This window comes from Lithobates pipiens, unplaced genomic scaffold, assembly GCF_037356315.1.
Source record: "Lithobates pipiens isolate NorthernLeopardFrog02 unplaced genomic scaffold, aLitPip1_a1.2 Scaffold_19, whole genome shotgun sequence".
Taxonomy (NCBI): Eukaryota; Metazoa; Chordata; class Amphibia; order Anura; family Ranidae; genus Lithobates; species Lithobates pipiens.
This window is the reverse complement of record NW_027507764.1, coordinates 16714739-16742105: the sequence shown is the minus strand read 5'-3', so window position 1 is coordinate 16742105 and position 27367 is coordinate 16714739. Positions and strand designations below refer to the sequence as shown.

Below are 27367 nucleotides of genomic sequence, written 5' to 3'. Positions count from 1 at the left end.
TAGTTGCTACGCTCAACTACAATATTTGTGAGTGGTTGCAGTGTTGTGGCACCAGCACCAGTGCCTAAGGCCCAATTTTTCAGCCCCTGTTTAACATGGGCATAGAATTACAATTTTTGATGCAATATTTTGCAGCGGGGCTCATTCCTGCACTCTAACTAGAGTATCTGTGAGGGGTTGCAGTGTTGTGGCACCAGCACCAGTGCCTAAGGCCCAATTTTCAGCCCCTGTTTAACAGGGGCCTTTAATTACAATTTTTGATGCAATATTTTGCAGGAGGGTTAGTTTCTGCGCTCAACTACAATATTTGTGAGTGGTTGCAGTGTTGTGGCACCAGCACCAGTGGCTAAGGCCCAATTTTTGTGCCCCTGTTCAACAGGTGCATGTAATTACAATTCTTGATATAAAATTTCACAGCAGGGCCCGTTCCAGCGCCCACCAAGTGTAACTATGAGGACTTACAGTGTTGTGGCAACACCAATGCCTTAGGCCCAAATTTCTGCAGAGTATATAGGGCAGGCCACTACTTTCAGACATTTAACTTACAAACATCTCCTACTTGCAAACGGAAGGAGACAACATGGAAGTGAGATGAAATCTACCCCTAGGAAGGGAAATTCTCTCCTGTAAGAGTTGATGTGGGATAAACATGTCTCCTCTCCACTGATGCTTTATCCCAATCCTTGTTTTACTAAAAACCCCAAATTTTTAAAAAACATCTGTCATTGGGACAGAAAGTGAGGTGAAATCTTCTGAAGAGGTACACAGACAGCAAAAAAATCGTTACAGGGGTGACAACCCTTCCATATGCTTTCCAAGACCCAAAGGGGGGTACCCATGCCAATTTTGTCAATGATTTTCATCCATATTGCCGGGATCAGAGATTACAGAGAGAGGGGTCAGCGAGAGGGAGGGAGATAGAGAGAGTCACAGAGAGAGAGTGAGTCAGAGAGCGAGAGGGGGGGGAGAGAGGGTTCAGAGAGAGAGAGGGGGAGAGAGAGAGAGAAGGGGAGAGAGAGGGGGGGAGAGAGAGGGGGTCAGAGAGAGAGAGGGGGGAGAGAGAGGGGGGAGAGGGGGTCAGAGAGAGAGAGAGGGGTCAGAGAGAGAGGGGGGGGGGTCAGAGAGAGAGAGGGGGAGAGAGAGAGGGGGTCAGAGAGAGAGAGAGACAGAGTGGTCAGCGAGAGAGAGGGGTCAGAGAAAGAGAGAGGGGGAGAGAGAGAGGGGGTCAGAGAGAGAGGTCAGAGAGAGAGGGGGGCGAGAGAGATGGGGTCAGAGAGAGAGGGGTCAGAGAGAGAGAGAGAGAGGGGGGAGAGAGAGAGGGGGGGTCAGAGAGAGGGGTCAGAGAGAGAGGGGGGAGAGAGAGGGGTCAGAGAGAGAGAGAGAGGGGGGAGAGAGGGGGGAGAGAGAGGGGGGAGAGAGAGGTCAGAGAGAGAGAGAGAGGTCAGAGAGAGAGAGAGAGGTCAGAGAGAGAGGGGGGTCAGAGAGAGAGGGGAGGAGAGAGAGAGGGGGGGTTAGAGAGAGAGGGGTCAGAGAGAGAGAAGGGGAAGAGAGGGGGGGAGAGAGAGAGGGAAGGGAGCAGGATCTGGTCAGTTAAAGTGCTCACTCACTTGGAATGGTCCCTGGGGGCTCACTGGTTCATGCAGTAGTTTTTCGGTGTGGCTGTTGACTCGCCTGCTTGTTTTTAATCTTCCCGCCCAACTCCCCTTCACAGGCGGAGCACACAGGTGGGACGAGGCTTGAGAGCAGTGTGAAGATGCTCGGGGCACACATGCTGGAGGGGGATTGGACGGAGCACACAGGAGGGGCGGGACTCAGGAGAAGTGTGTTGCTGATGTGACATCATGATGTCAGAGTGGAGAGGGGGTAATGATTGCTGGACACACATCAGGGTGGAGTGCGCCCTACGGGGAAGGGGGCAGAGTGTTTGTTAGACACAATGTCAGAGCGGAGAGTCGCTCGTAGGGGGGGGTGCGGGGGTTGGTGCTGCTGCTTGACACATTTCAGAGCAGCTGCTTGGTGGATACTTGCAAGCTCTGTCTAAAGTGTAGGAGAGGAATAGAATAACCAGCGTCCGGGCGCCCTAGGGGGCAGTGCGCCCTAGGCAGTTGCCTAGTCCGCCTAGTGGTAGCACCGGCCATGCAGTGGGACCAAGGCAGGTTGGTTGCATTCATGCATACAGTGGGACCAAGGCAGGGTGGCTACATTCCATGGAAAACAAACGTAGACACCCTCTAATGGGAAATGGGAGCATAGCAACAAAAAAGGAATTTGAAGATATGGAGGAGACAAACTAATAGAAGGGACTTTTTTGAGTTAATCAGAGTTTAGTGTCACTTTAACTTTCTTGCTGTAAGGAGCCCCTGACATCATGTACTCCATATTCAGTAAATAAAATGCTACAGAAAATGCTCAGAGACTCTGGACATGTAACAGGAGATTGTCAGAGACTGAAAACATACTATAGGAGTTATTGGGGAGTTATTGGAAACCGGAAAAATGCTTCAGAAGACAGTCATAGACTAGAGACCCATTACATGAGACTATAAGCCCTTGTACACACGGTCGGAGATTCCGACAACCAAATCCATCGGATTTTGTCCGTCGGATTATGTCAGACGGATTTTGTCCGAAACTGTTGCATACACACGGTCGGACGAAGTTGTCGGAAAGTCCGATCATTCAGAACGTGACGACGTTATTTCGTTATGACGGGACTACGTTCAGGCTAGTAGCCAATAGCTTTGATGTAGGAATTTGATCTGAGCATGCGTGGCACTTTGTCCGATCGGAATTCTCTACACATGATCGGAGTATGTCCGATCAGAGCATTTTGTCTGAAAATTATACCAACAAGTTGGAAAACTTGGTCCGTCGGATATTCCGACGGAAACAGTCCGATGGAGACCACACACAGTCGGAATATCCGACAAAACGATCCGATCGGACACATTCCGTCGGAATCTCCGACCGTGTGTACAAGGGCTTAGAGATCACTGCTATTACTGTCCATTTACAATTCAGTGCTTCCGTATTTGTGCTTAAAGTGGAAGAAAAGTCCCCCTCCCCCTCCTATCTATCTTGCCTAACCTGTATAAAGAATTTGTGTTTTTATACAGGTTATGCAAGATAGGTAGGATGGGGATGCAGACATTTTTTAAGAAAAGTTAGGATTTCCTTCCACTTTAATGACAGACCCCTTAACAATAATCCCATCTAATATTTCTTTTAACAAGATCAATTACAATAGACCTGAAGAGAAAAATATACATAAAAAAAAAAAAAAACACAAGGATGGACGACGCAGAAAAAAATAAGATAGTGTGAAAGAAACTTTATTGTCTTTAGTAAGTTACCTAAGTAAGGAAACACTATCATCATCAGAACAAGTTTGAACATCTTACATTTGAGGTTTCTCATCTCTTTCTGATTATCGTCACCAGGAAAAATATATAAAGAAAATTTCCCCAATGAGGACACAGACAGCAGTGGTTCCAACCCTTCTACACTTCATCCAAAACTAGATGACTTTAGCTAATTTTTAAGTGGTCTATTCATAAATGATTTCCCACAAGAATCACGCAAACTTTACCCAAGATTCACATATTTGGATTCAACTGGAAAAATTGGTGAATCCTGGGTGAAAGTTGGGTGACTCTTAGGTGGAAACATTTCTAAACTGTCCCCTACGTGTAATACACATTATTTTTATGTATAATGAAAATCAAATTCTTGAAAGATGTCTGTAAAGAGTTTCTTAAAACAGGATTACAAGGTATAGAGCAGAAAATGTCCTCTAGCTGGATAGGAGAACAGACATATCATCAAGATGGACATGAAATTTGATGATGATGAACTTTAGGATTCCCTCTGTACTGGTCCTCTGAGGTAGAGCTGCTCCCTCTGAGCTACGCGGACACCGTAGACCTCCACCTCGCACAAGTGCAGGAATTCATAGCGCCCCGGGATCACCACGCTGACGTATTGACCCTCCATTCCATTACAGCAGAAAATTGTTGTGGCATCAGCAACTTGGGTGACCTTACCGCACCTGTGGAGAACAAACAAGGATCAACAGAATGATACAGACATTACACTTGTTTACTTGGAGGAGGTTTACTAAAGGCGCCCAAAGTGTTCATTAATTCTATTGTCATGCCTGTTGGCCATTTAGGTTTCTCCAGAAGCCCGTCTGAAAATTTTTCAGATAGCAACCTCTACCTCTTGCATTGTTTTTTATTTATTTTTTTAACAGAAGGAATGTTTATTGAAGTTGTAGAATATTATACATGAGAACAGTATATTCACATTACAAGAATCAATCTCTCAACAGAAATAATAATGACAATTAAGTCTCCCTAGAGCCGCCCAACTTGATTAGCAATTTATCTCTTGCTGCATAGTGACTACCATTACCAGCATTTCAGCCTCCTATTGCATCCAGCAGTGGGAACATGTTATCAGCTAAGGTGAACTCCCACTGTTATGCTACCTGCAAGGGAAAAAAAGAAGGAGAGGGATAGAGGTGGGGGGGGGGGGGGAGTCAGGAGGGCGAAGGAAAAGAGGAGAAAAGAGGAAGAGAGAGGAGAAGGAAGGGGAAAGGAAATTGGAGGATGGGGGGAAGGGGGAGAGAAACAAAGAGGAATGCCACATAGAGATTTACCCATCTTCCCTCCAACAGAGCAGAGGTGTACCCTATTTGGGAGCATGTCTTTCCATGCTAGCTGTCACTCAGTCCTTGGCACCACTCAATCCGGCCAAATCCAACTAGACCATAATATGTCTAGCCTGCACCCAGGGTGCCCACATTTTTTCACATTTTTGGGGGCAGTTCCGTCCCATATATGTAAGTCTGCATAAGGGCAGAACCGAATTTATAAGTGCCTTTCATGCCGAGAGTTGAGGGGGCTCTGGGAGCTTCCATTTGGACAGTATAGTTTTTCTAGCATACTAGGCCGCATAAAAAACAAATAGTCCAGTATGTTTGGTAGTATTCAAATTGTCAGTAATGCCCAATAAAAATATCAAAGGATCATTGTCTAACGACAGACCAGCAACCCTATTCATGTCAGCAATCACTGCCCGCCAGAATGCTTGAATGAGAGGACATTCCCACACCATGTGGATAAAGGTGCCCACCGACTGCCTGCATTTGGGGCAAATATCCGCCACCCCTGGGTAGATTCTGGATAGTTTGCAGGGAGTGTAGTACACTCTGTGTAGAAATTTGAGCTGGACAAAGTGGTCCCTGGCCGATATCATAAGTGGAATGCATTGCCGTAAGCCCTCAATCCAGTCAAAACAGGAATATCCTTTTGCCATAGTTCAAACACCTTAACTGTACCTGAGACGACCCTGCAAGTGAGTCTCAAGTATATGGAGTATAATATCAGGCCAATCTCAGCTGCTATTAGGAGGGACTCGACCGAGTGAACAGCAAGAACAACCCCATCCAGAAACTGCGCCCTTATAGCATGCCTAAGTTGCATGTACCTGAAGTACATCCACGGTGGCAAATGAAATTGCCGCCTGAGCTCCGCCAGGGAGAGGATTCGTCCTCCGAGCATTATGTGGTTAAGTTTGGTGATCTGGAATCTAGCCCAGACTTGGAGGTCTGGTACAGATTTAAGATGCGTCAAAGAGGGGTTCCCCCAGAGCGGAGTGTGAGCAGAGATGGTACCCACCTAACTAAGACATTTAGTAACCTGCTTCAAGGTCAGCAATGTTGTCTTCTTGGGAGTAGTCACCTGGGGGCCATACTTAGGTCCTCGGTACACAAGATTGTTGAGCTCAGAGTAGGATCCCAAGTTTACTGCCAGATTTGAAGTAACTTGAGTAAGCCACCATCTCACTGTAACCAGTTGTGCAGCCCAGTAATATTTCTTAAAATTTGGAAGAGACAACCCACCTTCAGTTAGGGACATTTGCAATTTTAATCTAGCAACTGACTTCCCAAATAAATGAGGAGATTAAGTTTAGCGAAGAAGGCCGCAGGTATAGGGGTCGGGGAGTGTCGGAACACATAGAGGAATTTGGGGAGAAAAGTCATCTTAATAAGATTAACTCTTTCCACTGGAGTGAGCGGAAGATTCTTCCATACCCCACATTTACGAGTAAACTGTTGAAAGACAGGATATAGATTATCGTCAATGTACTTCCTTGGGTCCCTCTGGATGTAAATACCCAAATATTTGAAGTGGGATACCTGTTGCAAGGGGGGTTGTGGGCCTATTAATTGAAAGCCGCTTGGAGAGAGTGGCTGTAAATATAGCAGCATGTAGTCTGCATACATTGATACTTTCTCAACCAGAGGGGGAAAAAAATGCCCTGAACTTTTCCAGAAGTCCGCAAGAGCTCCACCAGCAGCTCGATTGCCAACGCAAAAAGGGCTGGAGAAAGAGGACAGCCCTGTGTGGTTCCTCGGTGGAGTGGGAAAGAGGGTAAAAGTACACCATTTGTCCAAACCCTGGCTGAGGGGCCCAAATAGAGCATCTGCAGCCAGGAGATATAGTTGGGCCCAAAACCAAACTTTTGAAGGACAAGCCACAAGTATTCCTACTCCACTGAGTCAAAGGCCTTTTCCACATCCAGCGAAGCAACCGCCTCTGTACCCCCCACAGCCATGGTATCAGTACCTTTTCCTGGCATAAACCCAGTCTGATCTCTGTGGACCAAAGATAGAATAACCTTACACGAGGGATTAGCCAGTACCTTCGCAAGGATCTTTGCTTCCACATTGAGCAGTGAAATGGGTCTATAGGTGGAGCATAATTCGGAGTCCTTACCATGTTTTTGTATTACCACTATTACAGCCGCTGAAATCGAGGGGGGAGAGAAGAAGTCTCAAAGGAGGCCGAGAGCACCTCCAGCAACCTACAAGCCAGTATTTCCACATGGGCTGTATAGAACTCCGCTGGGAGACCATCTTCTCCCAGTGATTTCCCTGCCTGCATAGAGCCAATGGCCTGCTGCAACTCCTTGAGGGTGAGTCCAGTCTCCGGCGGGTCTCTTCCATCAGAACCGGAAGTTGGACACCCTCCAAAAAAAAAATCCTGGAGTTCCGCTGCGGAGTATCTAACCCTGGAGAAATAGAGGTCTCTATAGAAAGAGGCAAAACAAGCATTTATGCCTCCAGGGTCTGACACCAGCTGTCCATCAGAATTCTTGATGTTGGCCATTCCCGTTGGGCTGATTGTTCTCTGGACAGCCATCCCAAGAGATGGCCAGTCCACTCACCCTGTTCGAAGACCCTTTGTGACTGGTGGAGTAGCAGCTTTTTGGCTGACATGGTCCGCAGTATTATCAGTATTACCTCGCGCAGAGCACACTGCAGGTATTCACGTGTCACTTCATGTCTAGTATGCACATAGTTTTGTTCAAGTGTGGCAGCCCTCTGTTCTGCCATGTCTAAGTCTTGCCCGGACTGCCGTCTAACCTGTCCTATCTTCTGTTGGTTGTACCCTTGTACATGAACTTTGAATTCGTCCCAGCTAGAGGGTTGGTTGCAGGGGGATTATAATTCCAGTAACTAGTGATATCTGCCTCAGGGGCAACCCTTTCACCCGAGATTCAGAAGTGGAATAGACGCCACAGGCAGATGGTGGGATCCTGGCAAACATTCAAGCGTAGCAGGACAGATGTGTGGTCAGGTATCCCCCCTCGGTAGAATAGATATTTCCTAGTCCTTTCCCTCTTGCATTTTTGCAAGGATGTGAAAATCATTGTTTTTCACTCTTGTAATGTTGGAAGTGAAATTCGAATAGTTTTCACATCCTTGCGACAAGATAGTAAATGGGGGGGGGGGGGGGGGGTCAGGTTTTTGGAGGGATCTAAATGGCCTACAGATACAACTATAACGATAATGATTATTTTACAAAGCTGCACACCTTTTTAATATCTACTAAACCCCATTGACTGCATAGGTTATTTTCTAGAAAAAGTGAACTTAGCCTTTAAAAAGCACAAACTCATACAATAACTAGGCAATAGAGATGACCAGAGTGATTTCTGGGGGACAGACTTAGTCTCACCAATTGAACCAAACCTATATACCCACTTGATTCCCTGGACATTTTTTCCCTAAATCCTCTTGCGTCCCAGAGTCTTTTCTCTGTTGATGTCTTGGTTCTGTATGGTATAGCTTGTTGTATTTATAGTCTATTCCAGGGGTCTCCAAACTTTTTAAGCAATGGGCCTGTTTGCTGTCCTTCAGGCTTTAGGAGGACCGGACTGTGGCCATTGGAAGTAGAAAATGCCCTGGTATCAGTGCCCCATCATTGGTTTTATTGGGAGGAATAGTGCCCCATTAATCATATCAGTGAAATGAATAGTGCCCCATTGATGGTGTCAATAGGGGAAAGGTGTCCCTTGTTGTGGAAATTTTATGAAGATGTATTTAATATGTATTGTCATAGTGTCTCCCAGTGTTGGTTCTCCCGCAACCCGCTCTAAAGAGCTGACTGGGGCAGACTGACGCTGGTAGTGGAAAACTTCCTGAGGTTGGAGAGAGGTGTTTGCAGAGTGAGGATATGTCTGCCGGTGAAAGGGCCCCTGTGCGATGCACAGAACGATCATCTGGGGGAATGTGTTCAATCTGCAAAGACATTATCGGTTTAGCGGATGTGCACTCATGTCACCCATGTATGCCTGATCAACATATTTTGGGTGCCATGACGTACACCTGCAGATAAGCTCCCATCAGCAAGAATGGTAGTCATTGGTTGTTGTATAAACTCATATCCTGTGTTGTCATTTCCCATGGAGGAAGCGGTTGGCTGTTGGAGCCAGGACTTCCCGTTTGTGATTTATTTTGTTGTCTTTGAATAAAAGAGCCAGTGCACTGCTCGGCAGGGGGTCGTGCTGAGATGAGGACGTAAGCATGTTCATGTCTGTTTACTGGGGAAATGCGGGAGACATGGGTTAAGTAACATGCATTATACCATTAGACTGATAGGGTGTGTGTTAGCGCAGGTGAGATCGATTATGTACAGCGTATAGCCAGGACCTTATGGAGCAAACAGAACCTTCTTCACACCGGCAAGAAAGGGGGAGAACGGATCCCAGTCCAGGACATCAAACTTTGTTGTCCTGAGACATAGGGGTATGTTTTCTCTGCCCGATGCTTTAGGTAGGTTCTGCTTTGCAAAAGAACACATTTTTAATCTTTTGGTATAATGCTGGGGATTTTATTGTATATTTGTTATGTGTAAGTAACCGTATGTTGTGTATGATTTGTCAGTATTGATTGGGATAATTTTCCTCTGTTATGGGACCCATTTAATGAAACCTAGAATGTGTGTGTGACTGAGCAGTTTGATTTGGTTTAACGGGGGAGGGGCAGCCAGGCATGGCTTTCCCATCACTAACAATGGGGAAAGTTGACTACTTTCTGTGGAGAATAACATGGGGGAGCTCTTTTTGAGAAGAAAACATCATGCATGCAAGCATGCATTTATTTGGGAACAAGAGTGTATGTTTGAGTCGTGTTATGGGGTGTGGTTGTTTGATTGGAGAGCCTGTGTTGTTTGGCTGGCCAAGGTCCCTAGTAGTATATAGCCTAAAATGTTTGTAAGTGTTCATGTGGTGTCTCAGATGTGTAATTTTGTGGGGAGAAGATTATGCTTCTAGTGAAGAAATCTTGGTTTGTGCTTGGTTTTGGCGGGATCAGCAACTGCATTTCATGTGTTGGTGTTTTAGTGTGGCCCTTTTGTTAGAAAAAAAGAAAACCAAAAATGTAGCGCTGAAAAGAGAGTATTGATAATGACAATGAAAAAAATATATAGTGAAGTGACTGGCACCAACCCAAATGGTACGATCCTAATACACAAAAAATGCAAAGGCTAATAGTCCACAGAGTCCATATATATTTCATCACAAAGAATACAAAGACTAAAAAAAAAAAAAACAGTCCCCAGAGTCCATATATATGTCATCACAAAGAATACAAAGACTAATAAAAACAGTCCCCAGAGTCCATATATATGTCACCAATATGATGGCTCATAAGTTGCATAAGCAAAAAGGTGATCCCAAGGGCATCTGGGGAGATGACATCAAACGAAGCGTGAATAAAATGGGTACTCTTACCAGAGACAGAGGACCTATTGGGGGTAACACCAGGTCAAACGAGCTTGGACAAATGAATCCTCGACTCCACAGGAACCGTGCAAACAGATCACTGATGGTCCACCAGTCAATGGAGGGGCTGTAGGTCCCTTCTTCAATGGAGGAAGGGTCAGCACCGTCTCGAAGGTTCAAAATTTTCTTCCAAAGGTCCCAATGGAAAAAAGATGATCTCCAACCAATATTCAATAATGGCGAGAAAACTCTTGGAGGGAATCATATGTAAAACAAAAAGAACAACGGCTTCCCATCCTGTAGGTCAAAAACAGGATTTGCTGTTTATTGGCATAAAACCAGCATAAAACGCGTAGGGAGAAGTTTCTATGTTCTCTGTATTACTTTTATATCTGTGATCACGTTTTTTTTTTTTTTTGCACATGCTGGTTTTATGCCAATAAACAGCAAAGCCTGTTTTTGACCTACACGATGGGAAGCCATTTTGTTTTACATATGATTCCCTCTGAGAGTTTTCTCGTCATTATTGAATATTGGTTGGAGATCATCTTTTTCCATTGGGACCTTTGGAAGAAAATTTGGAACCTTCGAGACGGTGTTGACCCCTCCTCCATTGACTAAGGGACCTACAGCCCCTCCATTGGCTGGTGGACCATCGGTCCACACACGGACACACGGAAAGTCCGGCGATTGCTAGTGCGATGACGTACAGCACGTACGACATGACTAGAAAAAGGAAGTTTAATAGCCAATAGCTTCTTTCTCGTACTTGCTTCTGAGCGTGCGTTTTCTTAGTCCGCCGGACTAGCATACTCACGAACGCATTGTCCGCTGAAACCCAAGTTTACACTGAAAAAGTCCGCTGAAGCCCACACACGATTGGATTGACCGGTGAAATGCGGTCCAGCGGACTAAGTACGCCGGACAATTTGATCGTGTGTACGCGGCATTAGAAGAAGTAAATGGCACACAGGGTTTTCCTTTGATGCAAATTGTGGGGGCTCCAGAATATCTGTTCTGAGCAGAGAAAATTGTGTTTCCAGTCTTTTTTGGGTTTTAGAATTCTTAGATTGGGTTCTGGAGTCCAGAGGCTTCAAAGAGTTGAGGAAAGGAAAAAGCCTCTAACCCTGGGTTGAGGTATTACTGAAGGCCAGCAGGCTGTTTGGGGGGGTATGACCAACCTGCATAATCATGGGCCTGACATTGATTTAGGGGTCTACCCGGGAGACAATATGTCCCTGTCCAACCTCAAGGGAGTGGGATAGAGAAGCAGGAAGCTGCAAGAGAAAGAGCCGAGAGTAGCAGGGCTGCACATAAGCACAGCGGTGCTGAGAGATGATGCGAGGGACCAGACTAAAAACTAGAGTTGCCACCTCATCCCTTTAAACCCGAACACAAATGAATTACACAGGTTCTGAGGCTAATTTAAAGCAGATAAGGCAACAAGTGAGTTTAATTACCACCTTAGAGTGGAAGTAAACCCTCCTATCGTTTTCAGCCAAGGAAGTTGCCATTTGGCCTCCCTTTAATCTTTAACTGCCATGAAGCTGCACATGTGATCAGTTACGACACCAGCCATTGGATGGTTTGACAGTTTGGTTGAGAGCACAACCAATGTGACAGTTAACATTTCCGGCATGCCATGTTTTTTCAAACTGTTAGATCGATGGGTTTACTTCCACTTTAATCAGCCACAGAACCTGTGTAATCAATATGTGTTCGGATGTAAAGAGATGAGGTGGCAACCCTACTAAAAACCTATGCTTGAGGCCTGAGAAGTAGTTCTGCAAGAGGGAGCCAGGAGGCTTAATATAAATTGTATTTGTGTTTAATATGATGGTGGGACCCCCTGTGAGGTCAACCCTTTTCTTAGAATGTTTACTTTCTCATTAAATATATTCATGAGTAAAATACAGTCATGTAGTAATGTCTCTTATTTTGGGTTTAGGGTGGTGCATAGGACCTTTTGTCATTGAGCTTTTGTTTGCATCAGATGTGTTTTTTATTATCATACAAGTCTATGAGAAGGCAAAACTCTCTTGGAGTAGGTCAATGCAGATCAGAAAAGGTCAAATGTTCCTGTCAATGAATTCTGCATGATCTCTGAAGCCTCTCAAACTGATGCCATCGACACAAGCCCAAATCCCATTGACACAGGTAACTGTACAGTGTCCTGTTCCTGTGGTACTTACACCGGGTTGTTATTGTCTGGAGAATTTCCAATTCGGACCTCAGCGCCCATCAACCGTTTCATTGAGCCGTCTGTTCGTCCAGTGACTACAACGACATTCACTTTGAATTTCTGTTTCAGGTTTACCTTCCACCAGGGTGATGGGTCTGCATTTGTGTGGGTACAGAAGCCATTAAACCAGTTGGTATCTGTCACACCATCAATGGCCTTTTTAGCGTAACCAATTGGCTGGTTTGGATAATCAGAACTCTGTGAGGCTTCCCCGCTTCTGGCAATATTTGTAGCTGAAGAAAGAAAAACAAAACACACTCAATAATTATACATCGTGTACAAAGACAGCACGGATTCATGAAAGACAGAAGTCGTCAGACAAACTTGATTTCTTTTTATGAGGTGGAAAGTAAAAACTTGGACAGAGGGGTGGAGGTGGACGTGGTATACTTGGACAGAGGGGTGGCGGTGGATGTTGTATACCTTGACAGAGGGGTGGAGGTGGACATGGTATACTTGGACAGAGGGGTGGCGGTGGATTTGGTATACTTGGATTTTGCGAAAGCGTTCGATACAGTTCCGCACACACGGCTCATGTGTAAGGTAAAGTCTACAGGTTTGGAAATATCAGTTTGTAAATGGATAGAAAACTGGCTAAAAGAAAGAATTCAGAGAGTAGTGGTTAATGATTGTTACTCTGAATGGTCTAAGGTTATCAGTGGTGTACCCCAAGGTTCAGTGCTGGGACCTTTATTTTTAATAACTTTATAAATGATATTGGGTCTGGGATCAAAAGTAACATTTCCGTCTTTGCAGATGACACCAAGCTATGCAGTGGGATAACGTCCTTACAGGATGTCTCCAATTTACAAGCCGACCTCAATGCTCTGTCTAATTGGGCGACTATGTGGCAGATGAGGTTTAATGTTGAGAAACGTAAAGTTCTGCACTTGGGGGCTAAGAATATGCATCATACATGCTAGGGGGAGTACAACTGTTGAAGGATCTGGGGGTTTTGATAGATCATAAGCTCAATAGCAGCATGCAATGCCAAGCTGCAGTTTCCAAAGCGAGCAAAGTCCTTTCTTGTATTAAGAGAGGTATGGACTCCAGAGAGAAAGATATAATTTTGCCCCCCTGTACAGATCATTAGTAAGACCTCTTCTGGAATATGCAGTTCAGTTTTGGGCACCAGTTCAAAAAAAGGATATCTGGGAACTGGAGAAAGTGCAGAGAAGGGCAACCAAACTGAAAAGAGGCATGGAGGAGCTCAGCTATGAGGAAAGATTAGAGGAACTGAATTTATTCACTCTTGAGAAGAGGAGATTAAGGGGGGATATGATCAACATGTACACATATATAAGGGGTCCATATAGTGAACTTGGTGTTGAGTTATTCACTTTACAGTCAACAGAGAGGACAAGGGGGCACTCTTTACGTCTAGAGGAAAAGAGATTTCATCTCCAAATACGGAAAGGTTTCTTCACAGTAAGAGCTGTGAAAATGTGGACTCCCTGCAGAGGCGGTTCTGGCCAGCTCAGTAGATTGCTTTAAGAAAGGCCTGGATTATTTACTAAATGTACGTAATATAACTGGGTAATAACATTTATAGGTAAAGTTGAAAATCTGATGGCCTCTCGGGGGGAATCAGGAAGGAATTTTTTCCCCTGCTGTAGCAAATTGGATCATGCTCTGCTGGGGTTTTTTACCTTCCTCTGGATCAACTGTGGGTATAGAATTGGGTATATGGGATTGTATGATATTATTTTTTTTTTATTTTTTTGGTTGAACTGGATAGACTTCTGTCTTTTTTTCAACCTGATTAACTATGTAACTATGTAACAAAGTATTTCCATTGTTCTAAAGGGGCCTTCACCAAAAAAAGAACTGTAAACTGCAATGTTGTCAATAATTTCACTGAGACCGTCGGATTGATTTACTGCAAAATCAGCATCCAGGTAAATTTAGGGGTATACTTATTTTAACCAAATGAAAAATATGGATCATGAAAATTAATTTTTATGTTGGTTTTTCCAGCATATCACCTTTTTCGGTAGGCACTTGTAGTCATCCGCAGTGGCAATACAAGTGGAGGAGAAAGTCGAAAGGAAACTAGTTCACCTATATTCTTCATAGTCACAAAGAGGTGGCATCTGATTGGATGCTGGCATCCCATATGGCATTGGTGGACATCTTGAGTCAGTAAGAATCTATTCAAGACCCTGGTTCCCGGGTTTGGTGTGCATTTCATGTGTGAATAGAGTAGGGACAGGTCACCCATCTGTCAGGGACAGTGATTAGCATCAGGGAGAGGTTCCAGATGAGCGGGGGAAGTGCAGAGACATGCCATCCTTCTTGGAATCCTCCCCACTTGGATATGGACTGGCCAGGCCACATTTCACCCCTCAAAACAGGCACCGTCAGCACACCAGAGACCTTCCGCCATTACTCTTTGCTGTTTCATTCTGTGAGCGCTCCCAGTTGGGTTGCCTTCTCGCTGGGCATGTTGGGTATTCCTGAACTTCAATTTCGATACAATTCTGTTTTCTGCCACTGAAGTCTGAGTGTTTACCACCCTGCACCTCCCCACACACTATTTCAATCAAGATTCAATGATGGCCTGTTCAAATGTTTAAAAAGTCAGCCATTTCTATGGATTGTTTTTACATTTTTATATGGCTATGTTTTACTAAGAATAAGAGACAGGAATAGGCTGTATAAAAACGTTGGAATTGGTCTAGTTTCTAGGTGAGTGTTGTTGATACCTTTAGTGCATATCTCTTTAAAATACCTGAAGGAGTTCTTTTGATGACCTACCTGCTGCCATAAGAGTGTATTCAGACCCTCCTCCTCATCTAGTGCACCACAGTTATTTTTATGTACTTTTTTACCTTTATATTATTCTTACCTCCAGGTGGAGGGCTGCAGCACCAAGCCAGACCCAACGACCCCAGGAAAAGCAAAGCCAACAAAGTCTTCATTCTGGAGGGGAAACCAAGACACAAAGAGTCTGTTGCCATAATATGTTACACGAAAAGGTGATTCTGCATCTCTTCCTCAGTAATTTCATATACAGTGCCTTGAGAAAGTATTCACACCCTTTGAAATTTTCCACATTTTGTCATGTTACAACCAAAAACTTAAATGTATTTTTTGGGGATTTTATGTGATAGACCAACACAAAGTGGCACATAATTGTGAAGTGAAAGGAAAACGATAAATGGATTTCTACATTTTTTCTAAATAAATATGTGAAAAGTGTGGGGGTGCATTTGTATTCAGCCCCCTTTACTCTGATCCCCCTAATTAAAATTTAGTGGAACCAATTGCATTCAGAAGTCACCTAATTAGTAAATAGAATCCACCTGTGTTTAATTTAATCTCAGTATAAATATAGCTGTTCTGTGAAGCCCTCAGAGGTTTTTTAAAGAACCTTAGTGAACAAACAGCATCATGAAGGCCAATGAACACACCAGACAGGTCAGGGATAAAGTTGTGGAGAAGTTTAAAGCAGGGTTAGGTTATAAAAAAATATCCCAAGCTTTGAACATCTCACGGAGCTCTGTTCAATCCATCATCCAAAAATGGAAAGAGTATTGCACAACTGCAACCCTACCAAGACATGGCCGTCCACCTAAACTGACAGGCTGGGCAAGGAGAGCATTCATCAGAGAAGCAACCAAGAGGTCCATGGTAACTCCGGAGGAGCTTCAGAGATCCACAGCTCAGGGGGGAGAATCTGTCCACAGGACAACTATTAGTTGTGTACTCCACACATCTGGCCTTTATGGAAGAGTGACAATAAGAAAACCATTGTTGTAAGAAAGTCATAAGAAGTCCTGTTTGCAGTTTGCGAGAAGCCATGTGGGGGACACAGAAAACATGTGAAAGAAGGTGATCTGGTCAGATGAGACCAAAATTGAACTTTTTGGCCTAAAAGCAAAACGCTATGTGTGGCGAAAAACTAACACTGCACATCACCCTGAACACACCATCCCCACTGTGAAACATGGTGGTGGCAGCATCATGTTGTGCGGATGCTATTCTTCAGCAAGGACAGGGAAGCTGGTCAGAGTTGATGGGAAGATGGATGGAGTCAAATACAGGGAAATCTTAAGCCGCGTACACACGGGCGGACTGTCTGGCCAACTTAGTCCGTCAGACAATCCGACGGACAGTCCGTCATACTTTCGAATGAACGGACTTGACCACACACACCACTTTTTGAGCGGACTAATACGGCGTACTAAGTCCGTCATACTATCCGCCCTACTTTTGAAATGAACGGACTCGCCCACACACGCGGAGGAAAGTCCGCTCATTTCGAGCACGTCTCCAGGTAGGCGGGGCCCGCGAAGGAGACGTCGCTGACCCACCGCCATCTGGTATGAACTTAAAGGGGAACCCCAACGCCAAAAAAAATCAGCGTGGGGGTCCCCCCCAAGTCCACAACAGACCCTTGTCCGAGCACGCTACCCGGCCGGCCAGGAAAGGGGGGCGAGCGAGCGCCCCCCCCCTCCTGAGCAGTACCAGGCCGCGTGCCCTCAACATGGGGGGGTGCCTTGGGGAAGGGGGGGCTGCGCGGCCCCCCCACCCCAAAGCACCTTGTCCCCATGTTGATGAGGACAAGGGCCTCTTCCCGACAACCCTGGCCGTTGGTTGTCGTGGTCTGCGGGCGGGGGGCTTATCGGAATCCGGGAGCCCCCTTTAATAAGGGGGCCCCCAGATACCGGCCCCCCACCCTATGTGAATGAGTATGGGGTACAATGTACCCCTACCCATTCACCTGTAAAATAAAAGTACCAAAAAAAACACAACACACGAGATAAAATACTTTATTGCACAGCTCCGGGGGTCTTCCGTCTTCGGGGGTCTTCTCGCCGGACTCCTCCGCTATCTTCTTGTAGCTCTTTTGCTAGCGGAGGAGTCCGGCTTTCTTCCTCGCCGCCGGCCTCTTCTCCCGACTTCGAGGGTCTTGTCCCCCTCTTCGGTTCTTCTGCCGGGCCACCGCGCCTTCTTATAGCTCTTTTACAGGCGGTGGCCCGGTCTTCTGTCGCCGCCGCCTTCCGTTCTTCTTCTTCTTCTCCAGGAGATGTTGCCTCGACGATCTCTCCGGCCGGAATGCCAGGGACGCACTGCGCGGCCACTTATATAGGGACAAGGGGCGGTGTCACATGGCTTTATGTCCAAGGCACCCCCCATGTTGAGGGCACGCGGCCTGGTACGGCTCTGGAGGGGGGGCGCTCGCTCGCCCCCCTTTCCTGGCCGGCCGGGTAGCGTGCTCGGACAAGGGTCTGTTGTGGACTTGGGGGGGACCCCCACGCCGATTTTTTTCGGCGTTGGGGTTCCCCTTTAAGTCCATACCAGGCGGCGGGGCCAGCGACGTCTCCTTTGCGGGCCCCGCCTACCTGGATACCCGCTCGAAATGAGCAGACTTTTCTCCGGGCGGGAAAAGTCCGCTCATTTCAAAAGTACGGCGGACTGGCATACACACGGGCGGATTGCCTGCCGAAATGCGAGTCCGACGGACAGTATTACGGAAATTCCGAAATACTTAGTCTGCCAGACTGCACGCTGAAAAAGTCCGCTGAAGCCCACACACGAGCGGACTGTCCGCTGAAATGTGTTTCGGCGGACTAAGTTGGCCAGACAGTCCGCCCGTGTGTACGCGGCTTTAGAAGAAAACCTGTTAGAGTCTGCAAAAGACTTGAGACTGGGACGGAGGTTCACCTTCCAGCAGGACAACGACCCGAAACATACAGCCAGAGCTACAGTGGAATGGTTTAGATCAAAGCATATTCATGTGTTAGAATTAGGGATGAGCTTTCTGACTCGAACATTGGCTGTTCGCCCGTTTGTTGAAAAGCGAACATGGGCCACTCACGCAGGGTGCCTTTGGCCAATTATGGCTCAGGGGGTTAAGTCCACGCCCCACACTATATAAGGCCGCCTGCATGTCGGCCCTGTGTATTGTGTGGCTGGAATTGGCTGAGAGAGAGTGTGTCATTTCATTTAGATTGAGCAGGTAGGTGATTCAGTTAGCTGCAGTGTATTTAATATATATATATATATATATATATACTCTCAGTCTCGTGTATGTATGTATATATATATATATATATATATATATATATATATATATATATATATATATATATATATCCAATGTATCCAGTTTAGCTAGATCTGACTGCAGTCCATTCCTGGTGGTGTACTATTTCTGATATACTTCAGGCAGGCAGGTGATTCAGTTACCTGCAGTGTATTTTATATATATATATATATATATATATATATATACAGTCAGTCTCACAAGCCTATATCTGACTGCAAGCTATTCCTGGTGTACCTTTTCAAATACACTTTCAGGCAGGCAAGTGATTCAGTGATCTGTAGTGCGTAAAATGTATATATATAGTCTCCTACATATATACCCACTGCATTCTAGTCTAGCCAAGCCTATATCTGACTGCAGGCCATTCCTGGTGTATGTTTTCAAATACACTTTCAGGCAGGCAGGCAGATGATTCAGTGATCTGCAGTGCATAAAATATATATATAGTCTCCTACATATATATCCACTGCATTCTAGTCTAGCCAAGCCTATATCTGACTACAGGTCATTCCTGGTGTACGTTTTCAAATATACTTTCAGGCAGGTGATTCAGTGATCTTCAGTGCATTAAATATATATAAACTCTCCTATATATATATATATATATATATATATATATATATATATATATATATATATATATCTCCACTGCATTCCAGTCTAGCCAAGCCTATATCTGACTGCAGGCCATTCCTAGTGTACGTTTTCAAATATACTTTCAGGCAGGCAGGCAGGTAATTCAGTGATCTGCAGTGCATAAAATATATATACAGTCTGCTACAGATATCCACTGCATTCTAGTCTAGCCAAGCCTATATCGGACTGCAGGCCATTTCTGGTGTACGTTTTCAAATATACTTTCAGGCAGTCAGGTGATTCAGTAATCTGCAGTGCATTACATATATATACAGTCTCCTACATATATATCCACTGCATTCTAGTCTAGCCAAGCCTATATCTTACTGCAGGCTATTTCTGGTGTACTTTTTCTAGTAAACTTCAGGCAGTGTTTTGTTAATAAAATTTTACAGCATGTCTGGAAGGCCACCAAGGAGAGGCAGATGCTCAGCTCACAGGCCACTAAAAGAGGGCAAGCAGACTCTGTGTCTACAGCTAACAGTGCTGGTCGTGGACACGGTGCATCTTCAGTATGTGGCCGGTGGGCATGCTTGTCCTTTTTTTTGGCAGCTGGCCGTGTTGATCCACAACATGCAGAAGAGTTGGTAGAGTGGATAACTAAGCCATCCTCATCCTCCTCATTCTCTGTCACCCAGGCTCAGAGTAGCTTGCCTGCCAATGCAGCTACCAAAGCAGACTATTCCATTGGCCCAATGTCATCAATCACTTCTTCCCTAGCCCCACCATCATGCACGGAGGAGTCCCCCAAACTGTTCGACCACAGTGTTGGGTACATGCTACAGGAGGATTTGCAGCGTTTTGAAGGCTCTGATGATGGTACCCAGGTTGAGGAAGGCAGTAACGTGAGCCCAGAGAGAGGGGGTGCCCAAGAAGGACAAGAAACTGGCAGTCATGTTCCCACAGCTGCAGCACATTGCCAGGTTTCCTCCAGTGACGAGGAGGGAGGGGATGATGAGGTCACTGACTCTACGTGGGTGCCTGATAGAAGAGAGGAGGAAGAGGAGGCCCATCTCCAATGAGGCAGGGTGCCCTCCAGGGCTCAGCTTAAGGGCAGCCACCCGACTGCATCACACTGCAGAGCTCTGCATAAGCAGGGCTCTGCTGACTCCCTGCGCATTTTTGAAAAGTTCTTTGGTGTGGGCCTTTTTTGATACGTGTGCAGCAGATAGCACCGTTGCTGTTTGCAACATGTGTCTGAAGTGTATCAAGCATGGCCAAAACATAGGCCACTTGGGCACCACATGCTTGAACAGACATATGTCAACCTCCCATGCAGTCCGTTGGCAACAGTACTTAAAAGACCCACACCAAAGAACAAGGTTGACCTCTCCTTGCTCCTCATCAGCTGGGATCTCCAACCCCACTATAACTTCAGTCCTCTCAGAAACCTGCACGTAGAGTAATGAAGGTGTAGAATTAGGTGTGCCAAGTACTTTCGGGCAATCTGCTATCGCTACACCAACATCCGATTGTAGCAGGCAAATTTCCATACCCCAGTTGCTAAACAGTCAAAAGAAATTTGGTCTCAGCCATCCACATGCTCAGCGACTGAATGCTAGCTTGGCTAAATTGCTAGCACTCCAACTGCTGCCTTTTCAGCTAGTAGACTCTGCCCCCTTTTGTGAATTTGTGGAATGTGCGGTACCTCAGTGGCAGATTCCCAAACGCCATTTTTTTTTTCACGGAAGGCCATTCCGGCTCTCTACTGGCATGTGGAAGGAAATGCCTCGTTGGACAGGGTGATCAGCGGTAAGGTGCATATTACCGCTGACTCATGGTCCAGCAAGCATGGACAGGGACGTTATCTTTCTTTTACGGCACACTGGGTAACTCTGCTGGCAGCTGGGAAGGATGCAGGGCAGGGTGCAGTATTTTTGGAGCTTGTTCCGCCACCACGCCTCCAAAATGCTAGCTTGCGACAATGGTAACAGGAAACTTGACCCATGTTCCCTGTTTGGCTCATGTCCTTAATTTGTCCTTAATTTGGTGGTGCAGCGGTTCTTGTGCAGGTACCCGGGCTTACAGGATCTCCTGAGGCAGGCCAGGAAAGTCTGTGGGCATTTCCTCTGGTCATATAATGCCAGTGTTCAGCTGGCTGACCTTCAAAAGGAATTTAACCTGCCCAAGAACCACCTCATTTGTGACATGACCAAGAGGTGGAACTCAATGTTGGCAAAGCTGCAATGGCTGCACATCAATGAGTACCTGTGTGAGTATGGCACCGGGACAAGGTCAGGGGAGCTTGCCTTTTTTTCGCTACGCCAATGGCTACTGATCAAAGATGCATGCACTGTCCTGTCACCATTTGAGGAGGCCACGAGGATGGTGAGCAGTGACAGTGCATGCATGAGTGATACTGTCCCTCTTGTCTTCCTGTTGTAGCACACACTTAGTGGCATAATGGACAGGGCACTTGAGGCAGAAATGCGGGAGGAAGAGGAGGACTTCCTTACCTCTCAAGGCCCCCTTTATCCAGATACTAGTATTGCTGCAGGCCCACAATCACACAGGAAGAAGAAGAGGAGGAGGAGGATTGTGTCAGCATGGAGGTGGAGGATAACACTCGGCATCAGCAGCAGTATTCAAGGGATCGTTTGCAGTCCCCAGAAACCCATGGAGTTGTACGTGGCTGGGAGGAGGTGGTTGAGGATCATGTGATCCTTAATGACCCAGAGGACTCCGGATTGAATGCCTCAGCAAACCTTCGCTGCAAGGCCTCCCTGATCCTGCAAAGCTTGCGAAAGGACCCTCGGATTCATGGAATCAAGGAGAGGGATCATTACTGGCTGGCAACCCTTCTTGATCCATATTATAAGGGTAAGGTTGCAGAACTTATCCAGCCTTCGCAGAGGGAGCAGAGGATGAAACATCTTTGGGAGGCCTTGCAGAAAGGTTTGTGCAATTAGTTTCCAGAGCCTGAGAGGTTAAAATTTCCTGGTCCTCCTGGACAATGTGTTGATGAGGTCAGTCACAGAAGGAGCTAGGGAGAAGGTGGCCATCTGACCGATGGGTTCAGACAATTCTTTAGTCCACAGCCCAACCATCGCCAGCATCTGATTTACATGGTGCAGGAATACCTAGGGGCAAGATCAGACTTGGAGACTTTTCCAACTGAAAATCCACTGGGTTACTGGGTCTTGAGGATGGATCACTGGCCAGAGCTTGCACAATATGCAATTGAGCTACTGGCCTGTCCTGCATCCATCATTATTTTTGAATGCACATTCAGTTCTGCTGGAGGCTCACAGAGTGTGCCTGTCCACAGACTCAGCTGATCGGCTCACCTTCATAAAAATGAATCAGTCTTGGATCACTAGCTACCAAGCACCTGATGCTGATATAACCTATTAATTCTTCTATGAATGTGAGATCCCTTGAAGAATGCCTATACTGAGTGACTATCCTGTTATGCTGAGTGACTATGCTATTCCTCCTCAATGTTCTTGTTGATAGCTTCTAAGAACATTTTTGCTTCAGGGCACCACCACCAGTGCCTAAGGCTCAATTTGTCTGCCCCTGTTTAACAGGGGTGTATAATAATCATTTTTGCTGTAATATTTTGCAGCATGGCTCATTCTTGCGCTCAACTACAATATCTGTGAGGGGTTTCAGTTTTGTGGCACCACCAGTGCCTAAGGCCCAATTTTTCTGCCCCTGTTTAACAGGGGCGTGTAATTACAATTTTTACTGTAATATTTCACAGCAGGGCTCATTCCTGCTCTCAACTATAGTATCTGTGAGGGGTTGCAGTGTTGTGGCACCCCCACCAGTGTCTAAGGCCCAATTTTTCTGCCCCTGTTTAACAGGGGCGTGTAATTACAATTTTTGATCTAATATTTCACAGCAGGGCCCGTTCCTGCACCCACCAAGAGTAACTGTGAGGGCTTACAGTGTTCTGGTACCACCAGCACCTAAGGCCCAATTTTCTGCTGAGTATATAGGGCAGGGCGTATAGTATATACAGACCATCCCCTACTTTCAAACATCCTTACAAATGACTCCTACTCACAAACGGAGGGAGACAATAGGAAGGGAGAGGAAATCTACCCCTAGGTAGGGAACATTTTCTCCTGTAAGAGTTAATATGGGAAAAAGGTGTCTCGTCTGATGCTTTATCACCAATCCTTGTTTCCCTAATAACCCCAAATTTTAAAAATCCAATTATCATTGGGACAGAAAGTGAGGTGAAATCTTCTGAACAGGGTCACAGACAGCAAAACAAATGTTACAGGGGTGATAACCATTCCCTATGTTATCCAAAAAGCTTAAACATAGATTTTTTGGCTGGAGCTACACTTACAAAATGTACCTGTTCCAAATTACAGATTCAACTTAAGAACAAACCTACAGTCCCTGTCTTGTTTGGACCGCCTGTATACTGCTGTTCAGAGTGGGGGGTACCCATGCCGGTTTTTTTCTCAATAATTTTCATCCATATTGCCGGAACCCGACAATACATTACAGCCGCAAGCAGTTGTAAACTACTTTTATTCCTTTAGAAATGTCATTTTGTGCAGGGACTGTTCTAAACACGGGAAACACGTGCCACTTTACAGGCATACTATAGACACCCCACCAGGTACGATATTTAAAGGAATATTTCACTTTTATTTTTTCGCGTTAAGCATTATTAAAATCACTGCTCCCGAAAAAAACGGCTGTTTTTAAAACTTTTTTTGTCCCCTGGGGCAGGACCCGGGTCCCCAAACTCTTTTTAGGACAATACCTTGCATATTAGCCTTTAAAATGCGCACTTTTGATTTTTCACGTTCGAGTCCCATAGACTTTAATGGGGTTTGTGTTTTCGCACAAATTTTTGGTCTGTTCGCATGTTCTGTCTTGGACTGAACCGGGGGATGTTCGGCTCATCCCTAGTTAGAATGGTCCAGTCAAATTCTAGACCTAAATCCAGTAGAGAATCTGTGGCAAGGCCTAAAAATTGCTGTTCACAGACGCTCTCCATCCAATCTGACAGAGCTTGAGCTATTTTTCAAAGAAGAATGGGCAAAAATGTCACTCTAGATGTGCAAAGCTGGTAGAGACATCCCCAAAAGCCATGTAGCTGTAATTGCAGTGAAAGGCGGTTCTACAAAGTATTCACTCAGGGGGCGCCATACAAATGCCCCCCCACACTTTTCACATATTTATTTGTAAAACATTTTAAAAACCATTTATCATTTTCCTTCCACTTCACAATTATGTGCCACTTTTTGTTGGTCTATCAGCTAAAATCCCAATAAAATACATTTACGTTTTTGGTTGTAACATGACAAAATGTGGAAAATTTCAAGGGGTGTAAATACTTTTTCAAGTCACCGTATATGGCACAACTGAAAGTAAAGCATATAAAAAATAAAAACATTCATTTTTTTAGTTTGTGACAAACTAGCTGGAACTCAGAGGAGGCACCATTTGGGTCATACAGGTTCCTCCACCCCAAACTCCCTCACCCATGTCTTTATGGACCTTGCTTTGTGCACTGTTCCAGATCATTTGGTGGAGGGGGGATTATGATGTGGGGGTTGTTTTTCGGGGGTTGGGCTTGGCCCCTTAGTTCCAGTAAAGGGAACTCTTAAGGCGTCAGCAGACCTTTTGGACAATTTCAGGCTCCCAACTTTGTGGGAACAGTTTGGGGATGGCCCCTTCCTGTTCCAGCATTCCAGTGCACAAATGAAGGTCCATAAAGACATAGATGAGCGAGTTTGGGGTGGAGGAACGTGACTGGCCTGTACAGAGTCCTGAGCTCAACCCGATAGAACATCTTTTAGGATGAATTAGAGCCAGGCCTTCTCGTCCACAAATGTGCTTCTGGAAGAATGGTCAAACAATCCCATAGACACACTACTAAACCTTGTGGACATCCTTCCCAGAAGAGTTAAAGCTCTTATATAGCTGCAAAGGGCGGGCCAACTCAATATTGAACCCTACGGACCAAGACTGGGATGCCATTAAAGCTCATGTGAGTGTAAAGGCAGACGTCCCAATACTTTTGACAATATAGTGTATATTTGAAAATCCAACAATCCTAATGTACTGATGGACAATCTAATTTCTTGAGGCCCCGAAAATGGTAGGACAGTACAAATGACCCCTTTTTGGAAAGTAGATAGTCTGAGGCATTTAGGCTCAGTTCACACTAGTGCGGGCCGCACGGCCCGCGTTTGCTCGGGCAAGGCAGCCCATTCATTTGAACAGGCCGCTGCGCCGCATGAACCGCACAAAAAAAGTTGCATGCACCTTTTTAAAAATGTAGCTGCAGAGAAACTACGTGGTCTTTTTGACCAATGCGGTTTCCCTGCGGTTCCCACACTCATGATCACGTTGCGGGCTGAGATGCATGGAAGTGCCATTCAGAATGAATGACAGCCCTGCGCATCTTGCAAGAGCAGTGCGATTCAGCTGCCAGTGGTTGTGGGTGCAGGATTCCCGCAACCGGAAAGCACGGGCCTGCACTAGTGTGAACCGAGCCTTACAGCGCCATCATATGACTGGTGTGGTGGTGGTCAGGGACACTGATTGGTGACAGTATGTTTTTTTTTTTTTTTTACATACCCTCATCAAAGTAGTTCAGTGTTACTATAGTGATCCTGTACTACTCTGAGGGGGTGATCAGGGATTTTTTATTTTTTTGCACTGTTATTTCTTATAACAGTGATGATCAATGTTATAAGCAATAGTTTTAGCTGTCATAAAGGGTTTTCATTCATTCGAAAAATTTAAAATTTTTTTTTTACGAACTGTCACCAGTGCAGTACAGCATCATCATGTGACTGGTGTGGTGGTGATCAGGGATACTGACACTGACACTGGTGACATTATGTAAAAAAAGGGAAAAAAAAATATATATATATATATATATATATATATATATATATATATATATATATATATATATATATATATATATATAAATATTTTTTATTAAATTATTTTAAACATTTTCACTTTTCTTATGATTTTTTTTTTTACATACCCTCATTAGAGTAGTTTTTACATACTGTCACCAGCATGATCAGGGATACTGACTGATGACAGTATGTAAAAAAATACAAATAAAAAATAATTTTTTATTCCATTTTTAAAAATTTTTTTCTTTTCTTACGATTTTTTTTTTTTTTTTTACATACCTTCATAAGAGTAGTTCAGTGTCACTATAGTGATACTGTACTGCTCTAAAAGGGGTAGGGGTGATCAGGGTTTCTTTTATTTTTCTTTTTTTTGCACTGTTATTGCTTATAACAGTGATGCTCAATGTTATAAGCAATAGTTTTAGCTGTCATAAATGGTTTTCATTCATTCAAAAAATTTAAATTTTTTTTTTTTACGAACTGTCACCAGTGCAGTACAGCATCATCATGTGACTGGTGTGGTGATGATCAGGGATACTGACTGGTGACATTATGTAATAATAGGGAAAAAAAAATAATAAAAAAAAAAAAAATATATATATATATATATATATATATATATATATATATATATATATATTATTTTTATTTTTTATTTTTTTACATATGTATATATATATATATATATATATATATATATACATATATATATATATATATATATATATATATATATATATATTTTTTTTTTTATTAAATGATTTTAAACATTTTCACTTGTCTTATGATTTTTTTTTTTACATACCCTCATTAGAGTAGTTTTTACATACTGTCACCAGCATGATCAGGGATACTGACTGATGACAGTATGTAAAAAAATACAAATAAAAAATCATTTTTTATTCAATTTTTTTTTTTTTTTATTCTTTTCTTATGATTTTTAAAAAAAAATGTTTACATACCTTCATAAGAGTAGTTCAGTGTCACTATAGTGATACTGTACTGCTCTAAAGGTGGTAGGGGTGATCAGGGTTTTTTTTTCTTTTCTTTTTTTTTTTGCACTGTTATTGCTTATAACAGTGATGCTCACTGTTATAAGCAATAGTTTTAGCTGTCATAAATGGTTTTCATTCATTTAAGAAATTAATTATTATTTTTTTTTTTTACATACTGTCCTCAGCATAGTACAGTGTCATCACATACGACTGGTGTGGTGGTGATCAGGGATACTGATTGGTGACAGTATGTAAAAAAAGAAAAAAAAAAGAAATAACTTTTAATTACATTTTTTTAAACATTTTTTCTTTTTCTTACGATTTTTTACATTTTTTTTTACATACCTTCATTAGAGTAGTTCAGTGTCAATATAGTGATATTGTACTGCTCTAAAGGGGGTAGGGGGGTGATTTTTTTTTTTTTTTTTGCTGTTGCACTTCTATTGCTTATATCAATGTTATAAGCAATAGTTTTAGCTGTCATAAATTATTTTCATTCATTCAAGAAATTAAA

The 27367-nt window shown here is 44.3% G+C and overlaps 1 protein-coding gene across 1 annotated transcript; it reads right to left on the bottom strand.

Annotated features, from left to right (window-relative positions):
• Positions 1-3316: 3316 nt before the first annotated feature.
• LOC143997907 (fucolectin-like) lies at positions 3317-15283 on the bottom strand. The gene is made up of 3 exons (XM_077493728.1): positions 15165-15283; positions 12267-12549; positions 3317-4048 (listed from the first exon to the last, which is right to left on the bottom strand). The coding sequence occupies exons 1-3, from the start codon at positions 15274-15276 to the stop codon at positions 3856-3858; spliced, it is 588 nt and encodes a 195-aa protein (XP_077349854.1). The 5' UTR covers positions 15277-15283; the 3' UTR covers positions 3317-3855.
• Positions 15284-27367: the final 12084 nt, after the last annotated feature.

Coding starts and splice junctions, on each gene's coding strand:
- LOC143997907 (XM_077493728.1), bottom strand. CDS start 15,276: ATGGCAACAGACTCTTTGTGTCTTGGTTTCCCCTCCAGAATGAAGACT. Junction 12,550..15,164: donor CTGCAGCCCTCCACCTGGAG/GTAAGAATAATA, acceptor TTCTTTCTTCAG/CTACAAATATTGCCAGAAGC. Junction 4,049..12,266: donor CCAGACAATAACAACCCGGT/GTAAGTACCACA, acceptor TGTTCTCCACAG/GTGCGGTAAGGTCACCCAAG.